The sequence below is a fragment of the Homalodisca vitripennis genome, chromosome 6 (genome assembly GCF_021130785.1).
Source record: "Homalodisca vitripennis isolate AUS2020 chromosome 6, UT_GWSS_2.1, whole genome shotgun sequence".
NCBI lineage: Eukaryota > Metazoa > Arthropoda > Insecta > Hemiptera > Cicadellidae > Homalodisca > Homalodisca vitripennis.
This window is the reverse complement of record NC_060212.1, coordinates 119439904-119451552: the sequence shown is the minus strand read 5'-3', so window position 1 is coordinate 119451552 and position 11649 is coordinate 119439904. Positions and strand designations below refer to the sequence as shown.

Sequence of the window (11649 nt, the reverse complement as noted above, 5' to 3'; positions counted from 1 at the left end):
TGCTAATATAATAATTCATTACATAAACTCGGAAGTCAAGTCAGTAAAAAAAGTAACTGAATTAATTTATATTTCAGTTAAATCCTTCTGTTGATCGGCAAACATATCTCCCTTAGAATTTCTATTGCCTAGTTAAAGAATGGAATAGATCGTACACGTAAACGAAACAATCGCTAGAAACCTCTCGGTTGGAACCTCTCGTCAAGCGTGTATGGTGTATCGCAAAAACAAAGTTATGGATCATGGAATCAAACATTTCGTTTTCAACATTTCGTCAAACACTTCGAATGCCCGGTACGAGAAGAGATGTCGTGTCGCAATGAAACAATCGCTAGGAACATCTCGGCAAAAACCTCTCGGTAAGAACCTCTCGTTAAGGGAATCACAATCGAAATGTCTCGAGAGGTCCAAACAATCGAAACGTTTCGATTGTAACATCTCGTAATCGCGCATCACTATTTGTAACACTGTGTGTTAGCTAAAGGTTATGGTGTGTGGTTGTTGATTGTTTGTTTGGTAAGATTTGAAAATTAATATCTAATATTTACAGAAATCTAATTTATGTTCAGAATACGATATATATATATGTTTAAATAATGAACAATTACAGTAACAACAAAATAGTCTCGTTTACTTTGTAGCTCTGGTTTGGGATTTATTTTAAAAATAAAATTAATTTTCAATTTAATTTTTTTAGCATAGGCTATACACCATTAATTATGATTCTTTTTCGATGTTTCATGAATTTAATTTGTTTTGGTAATCATTAACACTTAAAATTGACACACATTTACTTTATTTAATTTATTTGTCCCTCTTAGTTTAGAATGTATAGGCTATTTCCATATTGTGTAATTCTTGAATATATCCTGTTACCATTTTAGTTGTTGCAATTAATTAAATATAACATTTATTTGCAAAATAAATAATAGCAAATAATTTTTTTTTTTTAATTTTATATTGTTACATTTTTGAATGGCAATGCTAGCCCGACATTTCATCATATCTTAAAATTACTTAGGCACACATATGGTATCTATGAGGTTAAAGGCCGACCCGGCAAATCAAGAATTTGAAGTTATTAACTTATTCTGCAGAAAAAAAATGTAACAATGCAGGCCTAAAATTAGAACATACCCTGTAGATGATATTATTTTTAATGGTATATTATTTTTTGATAGGAAACAAAGTGCTGAAAATGTGATGACCTCAAACATTACATTTTCAGACTCAAGACTCATTTTCAATGTCTTTTATAAAGTGATTTGTTACTTGCCTACTAATCAACAGTCACTTTGTGATATTTTTCATAGCAAGATATGATTTCATCAAGTATGTCTCTAATAGTCACTATATGATATTGTTCAGCTAGTTATGATGTCGTCGAGAATGTCTCTAATAGTCACTATGATTTTGTTTGTAGCAATATATGATGTTGAGGATGTCTCTAACAGTCACGTTGTGGTTGTGTTTTCTGGTGAACTTCTGCCTGGCACAACTAACTGATGATCCATCAGAACTGTTGAGCTGGTGTTTGGATGGCAGACACCACAAGGAAAAACCAGGACCTGAAGGAGAATTGTTTTCACAGGTCCAGTATTGTAACTAAATTTAAATTTTTAGACATGGCTAAGTGGAAAGAAAATTCGGTACTTTGGGATTATACCGACCACACCAGTATGAAGAACACAAAAATATAAATTTATAGAAACAAACATGATACAACGAAAAAACAACTCTTTAATTACAAAATTACAAACTTACAACGATTATCAATTATTGTTAATGGGGTCAGATTCTGTTATATGCCCCCAACGCTTTAACTTTTTTCAATGAACTTAGAACATTATAAAACGATGTAGTTGAGTAACAGAACTAACATTCCATCAATCAACAAGCATTTCCAGGTATTGTGATCGGTATTGTTTTCGCGGGGCAGCCCCGCGCTGATGGTCGGAGGCACTCGCATTTTAGGTGGCGGAGTGTGATCAAGAACAAAAACAAGTTTTGTTTGTTTTTTCAATAAAGAGTTTAGTTTTTGTTTGGTAATGTTTGTTTTTGTTGAATGTTTGTGTTTGGAGAAATGTAGGGGTAAAACACGGAAGTACAACAAAGCGATGCACCAGCTGAACGGGCGGCGAGACTCTGCAATCACGTTATCTACTAGACCGCTCGACTTTGACCTCTGTCTGAGGATAGGGAGGGGTTTGGGATAAGACAATTCCTGTTTTATATTGACGAAATATTGTTCTACACTAATCTAGTAATCAGTAGAAGCAAAATGTCAAATAACGATTCATGTCTGGGTGTGGTCGGTATAATCCCAAAGTACCGAAAATTCTTAATTAATATTTTATCAAGTCTCACTTTACGTTTTTATCATTACAGACATAGTTAGTTTTATCACAGTTTCTGGCATTATCTACAATCCATATCTGCATTACAACAATAATAACTTTGTTCCAACAGTTATTTTTTGTGATTACCCATTTAAGTTAGTGCAATTTAATCAGTCAAATGTAAAATGAGTTATAATTAAGTGTGAGTGAAAAGTATGGATACACTCTGTTTAGTTTTTGATGGATACAGATGGAGAGACGGAACTCGGGACACCTTTCTAGGAAATAGAAGTGAACTTTGTAGTCACTGTTACAACGTTGCCCATTACCCCAAAAATTATTATTTTTTTTTTTTTTGCGGGGGGGCTCAACATTTTTAAATATAAAAACCCATTAAGTGACACCTCATTTAAAAGGTCTTTATAAAAGAAGAATAGTGGAAACTAGAGCTTTCTATCTCAGCTCAGTACAAAATGGCAGCTCATTGAAATGAATTAAAAATTAATTGAGGCAAAATATGAATACCCACATTCAGAAGGTAAATAACTTCAATAGACAACCACTTTCCTTACAAACTCAAACCTGTTTTACAGTTATTATCTGCTGCAGGGCAGGCCTCCCTTAACTTATCAGTTCTGTAGAAGTATAGTTTCTCAGTCTAGTCTAGTTTATCATGTTCAGTTTCTTCTGGTTTGAATTTAAAAAGTTAAGACGTGTCACTTAATGGGTCATTACATGCAAAAATGTTGAGCCGAAACCCCCCCCCCCAAATCCCATGTTGTGGAAATGGGAAAAGTTGTAACAGTGACTAAAACTTCACTTCTATTTCCTAGAAAGGTGTCTCGAGTTCCCTCCCTCCATCTTTATCAATCAAAAACTAAACAGTGTAATTGTAACTTGCACTGTATAATGCTTGTAGTTTAGTTAAGTTGTTAGCATTGACATGTGTTTTGTATTAATTGTTATTTTTTACAGAACAAATAAGATTTTTCAATTAAACTTAATATGTAAAAAAATCTAAAATGTTGTTTCAAAATATTTTATTAAATTTAATTTTTTTACAGTGTACGCCTTGGAAAAATCGGTCCTGTTGCACATACAACACGACCAAAAACTTGCACGAAACAAAAATGTATAATTTTGACTACAACCACTGCAGTGCTGTGAAGAACATGTCAGAGAGCTGCAAAAGACATTTCACCCAAGATCACTGTTTCTACGAGTGCTCGCCTAACATAGGTCCTTGGGTTGTTAAAGTGAGTTCAAACTTCTTAATCTTGAAAATTTAACAAATGTTAATATGATACTTTCACTTTTAATTGTAATTTGCTATTTCCACACAATCAGAGAGTTTTCTGGATGTTTTATTCTTTTGAGTTTGTAGTGTCAATTTGTTTAATTTTGAGTCACAGAGGTTTTAGTAAACTTTATCATCGGGAAATGATCTTTGACCGGCAGCAGGCAGAAAAGCAGGTCTGAGAGGGAGCCGGTATTAACATTTTCCCTGTTAATAGAAAGAAATATAAAACTGCTAAAGGAAACTCTAATTTAACCCTTTGAGTGCCACGGGTATTTTCCGAAGGCATATGCATAAAGTGCCACGCTGTTTTTTCGCATATTTGTAAGCTTTTGGGAAAAAAAGCTGTTGTAAAATAACTACTAAACAGATTTCCATCATTTTGTTGTTGTTCTTTTTCTTATTAAATGCAGAATATGATACATATTGTTACAAATAAAATTTGATTTATAAAAATATAGAAATTTCAGTATTTATAAAGAACATTTTTTTACTTTTGTATAAAAAGTTAAGTTTCGACCTAATTTGAGTGTATACGATATTTTTAAGATTTTTTTTCTTTATATCATGGTAAAGGCCATATAATTCTAAATAAAACCCATGTGTAATATCTTATTCTAGAATTTTAAAAACATGGCATTATATGTATTAACAAAATTCTGCCCGGTACCAACATTTTATAAACTGTACTTCATTTGTCAGAGTTTAGAAATTACTTAGTAATGATGTAGTTGTCCCAATAAATCAAATAAAACATCAATATAATACAAATAAATATGATTAGTAAAAGTAGAAACAAATACTTGTTAACATATTTACATAAAAGTTTACATTTACTACATAATAACCCTAATAATATTTACACTGAAAATTCACATTTTTCGCTTGGACACAACTCAAATCACTACATTACTTTTGTAAAGAAATACAGTAAAATACTGTATAAGTTACTATTTTTTTTTTATTTACTCAAATGCTTGGTTATCGGCACATAAACAACAAGAAAGGCCGTTACGCAACATGGTACTCGTCCGCTACGTCGCATGACTGGAAGACAGAATCATCGCACAGGTACTTCGGTATTATCACAGCCCACTATTTTTGGACGAGTTTTCCTTATCAGAGATCAAAATAAACTTCATTATACGTTCCTTCTTCCATAATGAATCGAAAAATACTCGATGAATCATACTTCCTATCTCCAAATCGGCTCCAAATAGACACACGAACGACCTGACATTTTCGAATAATGAAACGTTGTTTTTATAGTTTTTGATTTCATTGATTGACGTAATAACTTGTAAATTCCAAAATAGGTTAAATAAAGTTAGTTGTACTTCAATACTGTAATTTGTTTTGTCCCCGATAACGAAAACTCGTCCAAAAATAGTGGCTTCTTGATAAGTACACAAACAACATACGTTTCACAGATAAAATAGTAGGGAAACAACATAAAACTCGTATTTATTGATAATTTGGAACCTATTTAGGATTGAAATCTACCCTCTTCCCAGGGTGTCAAGAAACCTAATACATAAACATACACTTAAAAACTCAAAGATATGTGTCAATGGACAACTCAAATATGTTTATAGTATAATATGTGACTTGTACACCAACAGCATGATGTCCAGATTGGAGAATGAACCTAAGTGATATCACTGCACAGAAGTCAAGTAAAGAGCAGCAGCCTCCGACCTTATGTCTTGGCATTTTTCATAGTGTGCGTCAAACAAACTTTTAACAAAGAACACAATCAGATGGTCACAATTGAGAATAGAACTAAAACAAAGTCATTTAGTGAATAAAGAACAACTCTTCGTGGTATCATCACTAAACACATTTTCAATACTGTAACAAATTAATTGTTTGACAGCGGCATTACGCTCAAAAAATAATTGAATGCCACTTCCAGGGTGGCGACCCAAACATTTTGTACTGAATTTTTTGGTTTATCAATAAAACAAGAATGGTTAATATATCTTATCTGGCATTCAGGTGAATATGAAGACCCGCAAGGAGCGTTTCTACCAGGTGCCTTTGTGCGCTAGCGACTGCGAAGCATGGTTTTCTGGCGTGTCGGGACGAGTACACCTGCACTGACAACTGGATGCGCAACTTTGTATGGGAGAACGGAACAAACAAATGTCTTCCTGGGTCCGAATGTCGCACCTTCCGTCAGGTCTATCGCACTGCTGATAACTTCTGTCAGAAGGTTAGATTTCTAACCTTACTTTAACTTAGTTGCTTGAATACATTCTATAATTTTTGTTTGCATCCAAACATTGCTCATATATAATTTTAAATTTTTTAAAGTTATGTTGTTTGTAGCTGATTTCCACTATATTCATGTGTGATATATTTCACAATTGGAGCACTAGTTATTTCCAAATAATAATTCATCTTATCAAGAAATTATGTTACCATATTAATTAATTGGACTTAAACCTATGCATTCTATATAAAATCAAATTTTTATGGAATTGTTTGTTAATTTTGTACTAGCAGTACGCACAAAGAGTTGAAATATCATATGAAATAATCATTTTATAGATTCTTTTATTTTTGTATCTGTGGGAATACCTAGTAGTTGGTCTTTGACTTGTCTATTGTGTTGTTTATTACCTCCATTTTTTATACAATGCCTACAATATTTTCTTCTTTTTTATTACCTATGTTATTTTGAGATGGTACAATTTTTATTCAGTAAATAATTTTAATTGCAGTTTTTGTCTTTTGTATTTTAACTTTCTTTTTGATTTAGGGCATATCATATTTAAAACTATTAGAATGCAGCTAACTACACCTGCTGTATTCTTGTTTGTTCTGAAATATCAGATTGAAGGTGCATTTTTCTAGATTTTAAGGTTTATCTATCTATATATATAAAAATGAATGTTAGTGTGTTTGTCCTTTATGGAATCGTAAACTATTTGACAGATCATTACGAAAATTTGTATGTATATATATTTTTCCACTAAGAAGGTTTCTATGCTATGTCTATTGATGTAACTCGCCTCCAGGTGGCGTTGCCAAAGATAATAGTTTTCATAGCGCCTGCACATTATAAAGTGCAATTACGAGACAGTTACGAATATTTAATAGCCAAAAACTATTTGAAGGTGCTAAGTTATGATGTATATTTGTCTTGAAGATAAATTTCTGGTTGAACTTAAAGCTTGAGTGTTAGACCACTTTATAATAAAACACATGTATGTGTACAATGGCTATAAACATATACAGATTTTCTTGATCGTGGCAACAAAGCAAATTCTACATCGGCGTTGGAAATATAATTTACTTGAGTCAGAAGTGCACATACACAGGTAACGCTTACGAAAAGCGTGCGAAGCCGCGGGAAACAGCTAGTTTGTCTATAGTTGTTTTATAAAGACCCATTAATACGCTACTTTTTAATGGGTATTTTCTATTTTTTGGCTAGTTTTACAAACAAATTTGCTATAGCTTGGGTTCTACATGAAATATAGCCTTGAAACCACTGAATGAAATTTTAAATATTTAAAATCTTTTATGAAAATAAATAAATATGTACAGTATATTTGACTTTATTTATTATTACTATTTGCTATCTAATATTACATACTTATTGAAGGTTGATTTTATTTATGTAGAACTATTACATTATTAACTATTGTGCAATAGGTTTGAACGTCAATTTGTAAAAGGTTATTGCAATGACCTTTATATAATAACTGTCTATTACATGCATGGGAATCTTGTATGGCTAGTTTTATTTGCATGGGCAATACATTTTTTTGCCTTTGGAAGAAAAAATACCTTCAAACATTTAAACATATTTGATTTATTACAACTGCATAAGGTGCAATTTTGAAAGCTTGTAGTACTTGTAAATATAGTGGTTTCTTATTAGGAATTATATATATAATTTTGCTTTGTAATCACTGTTACCTGCAGCTTTATATGCAATTCTCTGCAGTATAATAGGGGCTTTATGTGTATCTCCATTTTGAAAGTCGCAACAGTGGTTTGATAGGAAGGAGATATTCTCAACTACAGATTTTCTTTCAAATAATTGGGCATTTATGTTAAATGGGCAATGTGGATTTCTGAAAACAGAGAGAAACTATTTTTGTGAACACCAGTGCGATAGGATGAATGTTTACTCAAAACTTCATGATAATTAATTTTTTATGAGATTTCCATAGTTGCTATTAAATTATTTAAGTCCATTGGAACAGAGCCTTGATTATTGCCTTTGGTCAGCAGTGTTCACCATGTGATTGTACTGCCGCAGGTGTGGGATGACGCGTGGAAGGTGATGAAAGACTCTGAGGCGTGCATGAGGCTGTGGTTCGACGGAAGTGGAGGTAACCCGAACGATAACGTGGCGAGGTTGAAAGTGCAGGAGCTAACGGCTGTGAGCGGCGGAGGTCTGTCAGCTGTTCTGTCCCTAACAGCTGTTTACTCTTTGCTCCCACTCCTGCTTACTGTCAGGTGATCATAAAACAGTCCGAATTCAAGAAACTTCTACAGCCATTCATAAGAGGATGAATTGCTTTGTCAGTACAAACTCATCATTGATGATTTTGTGCTATTATTAGGTTATTAGTCTTGGTTAATAGTAGAGTTCACCATGACACTAGCTTAGGGAGAAGGAAGAAAGTTTGCTAATTAATGTAAGTTAATTTTTAAAATATAGAAATAGTGTATTACGAGTACATTTAGTTGAGAAGTATACTCAGATGGTTCACATAATTGTAAAACTCTAAACATTTTTACTTTAAATTATTTTGACTACTTATTTAAAAATATTTATTAGTGAAACGTTAAACGATGATGATAAATTAGACTGTATTTGGTCGTACAGAATCATGCGTATACAAACAAATAATACGAGTTAAGTTGTTGCTTAAAGAAGTTACAAGTTTTTCTCTGGATCTTTTATTGTTGAAAAATTTTAGTTTTAAGCCTTTAATATGTAAGGGATTGTGTCCACTTTACAAGAGTTTATTTGAAAGCAAATTCTCAACACTTACTATTTGATAATTCACGGTTTCGTTTTTATGTAATATGCTGTCTAAACATTGTGTGATTAGTCTTTTTAGCTGTATTAACAGAATGAAAATATTTACTACAAATAAGGAAAAATGCCCAACTAATGGAAGAGAATTTACCTGTGACAGCTTGCCACATGACCCACAAATTATTTATTGTTTCTTAACTCTTTTGGTTTAGCAATAAGAACTGAACTAAAAATTGTTCATAACCTGGATATATTGAGTAGTGTTGCAATTTATTCTCCCAATTTTTGGTTGCCCTCATTCGCTATAAGAGTAAATCTTAAAAAAAAAAAAATGTTATGCACAAGTCTTTTTAAATACTCAAAGAAATAGAAAAGTGATCAATGTACAGTTTTATTTGTACTGTTTAATTTTATGTCAGCTTTTATACAATACTTCGAAAATATTTTTATACAGTTTTATTTGTTTACAATGTGTATATAAAACATACACAGCTTAAGCTCTTGTAAGTGGGAACATATATAGCTTAAGAGCCAGCTGTAGAGAAATGACCTTGAGTTTTCCCTCATAAGAGCAATGTTAAATGTTATGCGCTTTACACCCTTATTTTTGATCTTTGCATTGTGAAAGATGTTTAATTTTGAAGAGCGTATTAATACCCATCAAAACACTTTTTAGTTTTTTGTGTAAAATTAAACGTTTTAGTATTTAAATGATGAAGTACAAACAAGAGTGAGATTATTCTGTATAACCTATATAAATATAAAAAAATTAAAAAAGCATTTGGATGTAAATTAATTATATCTTTAAAATGGGACATAATTCTACAACTAAAAATAAGATCTTAAAGTGCACAAGGTTTAACATTAATGTGATAGGGTTAAAGTAAACAACTCACAAGTCAGTTGTGTGACTTATGTTGAATATTGTGTGTCTCATCAGTGAATATTATTACTTACTTATTAATTGTATTACAATTCAATTTAATTAAGTATTTTAAATTCTCCATTGTGATAGTGTGTATTTAAGCCATGCAAGTATATGCTTGTCTCAAAGATTAAGCCATGCAAGTATAAGCATTCATATTAAATTAAAAATTATGTAGCTTTAATATGATTCATCTTGTGTAGATTTAAAAATCTTTTTTTGTTCCCGGAAATTAAATAATTATACTTTATTTTATGTATTAATTTGGTACATATATTTACTGATACGAAGCAGGTTTTCTTAGTTTACTTATTTGTAAATTTAGCCATGATTTAATTAGTTACTTTTAGTATAGTAGGCTACTTAGTATATTTAAGTGTTTTAGGTAAAGCATTGATGTTTGATTTTTCATAGGTTTAGGATTGATAGTTTAAAACTTTTTCCAGTTTGATATGTAAAATGATGTAAGTATCTTATTTAGCGCAGTGTCAATGAATTGCTGACTGATTCAATAGAATAGTATTTTTAGTAAGGATTTTGGCTCAGAACTAACTTTAATTACTTAATTAATCAGTAGTTTTAACATCTCAAAGACACTGTCCCTGAAAAGTTTTAAGATTAAAACTAGAGTATATGTTTGTTTAGTCAATTGTAATCTTTATCTTGGTTACTTAAAACAAGATTTCTTAAAATGTATATTATATTATTTTAAAACTCAGGTAAACACATTTTGACTCAAAAACCATAGGATATTTGGATTTAAAAACAGAAGGCATTGATTATTTGTCCTCTCCACTCATCTGTGCTAAATCAGTACTAAAAGTACTGATTTACACTACTAATATGTACTAAAAGTACATATTAACCCTTCGACTAGTAATCCCACAACAAATTTGAGAGTACATTTCGAGCCACCTGCAATAATTCCGATAGCTTGCAGGAAGCCCTATGGCATTAATACCTAGTTTTCACATTGAAAATTTCTCACCTGAATTCGTATACAAAGTTGCGGAATGGATAAGAATCACTTTCAAGTAGTTTCCATCGTTCCCACTAAATTGCAGTTACTCTTGTTTATTTATTTTCAATCCTAATTGAATGCTGTATAATGGTGTTCAGTCAGTTGTTCCAAGTAATCAGCTGATTCTATTTTCGTTTGTGTACTCTTTTGTTGTATCTGATACATGTTGTAACCTCATTGGTACGTTGCCGGTTCACCTTAGTATGCTTATAAGAAAATACTGACAATATCTTTGTTTTAATTCATATTTTGTAAATAGAATAACTTTTGGATAATTATAATAATTTCTGTATACATAAGACAAGAAAACTTCAAAAATGTAAATTGAGTGTTTTTGTATTACTTCTGCAGTAAACCTAAAAACACAAAAACATCCTAAATAAAAAACTCACTTTTTAGAGTACTCTTACAGTCAAAACATAAGTCAAAGGGTTACATTTTTTTAATTATTTTGGTAATCAAATCAGTTGGAGTATTTTTAGTTCTTTTTTTGTTTGGGATTTATGAGCATATGGGAACCAAACAGAACTTTTTGGTAGTTTGACTACATGATTATAAAATAACTATATATTTTCAAAATTTAAACTTTGATATCTGAGTCAGTCAGCTTATTTATCTTTTTAACTCTTTACTTACCAGATCACCCTGGTCGGTGTGATCTCAGTAATGTCACATACTCACTTTATTCTGGCAAGTAAGTGTTATACGTTTAGTATAGTTACTTAATAAATTTTTGTTTGTTTATTGATGAATTACGTAAGTGAGGGATGAACAGGTATATATGCATTCAGTGTACATATCTACGTATAAAAATATATATTCTAATCCTGTAGCAATTTGTACTATTTTGTTTGTATGTATGGCATGTATTTTTTCTTTTGTTTTAGTAATCAATTGTGATAAGACAAATGTTGAAAGACAAAATACTTTGGTACTCAGAGTAAAATACAATTTGTAGTCTTAATTTTATGAAAAAAGAAAGTATACTCTTTATATTTTTTAGTACTGCTCGATAATGAATAGAACTATTCAAATTTACTTAAGAATAAGTATAAAGGTAAA

General features: G+C 31.3%; 1 protein-coding gene across 1 annotated transcript; it reads left to right on the top strand.

The window, feature by feature from the left end:
- The first annotated feature begins 1381 nt into the window (after positions 1-1381).
- On the top strand, positions 1382-11417 carry LOC124364833 (folate receptor beta-like). Its single transcript, XM_046820609.1, is given in 5 exon segments — positions 1382-1591; positions 3404-3595; positions 5635-5709; positions 5711-5851; positions 7913-11417. Coding segments are annotated over 5 exon segments (774 nt in total). The 5' UTR covers positions 1382-1429; the 3' UTR covers positions 8117-11417.
- Positions 11418-11649: the final 232 nt, after the last annotated feature.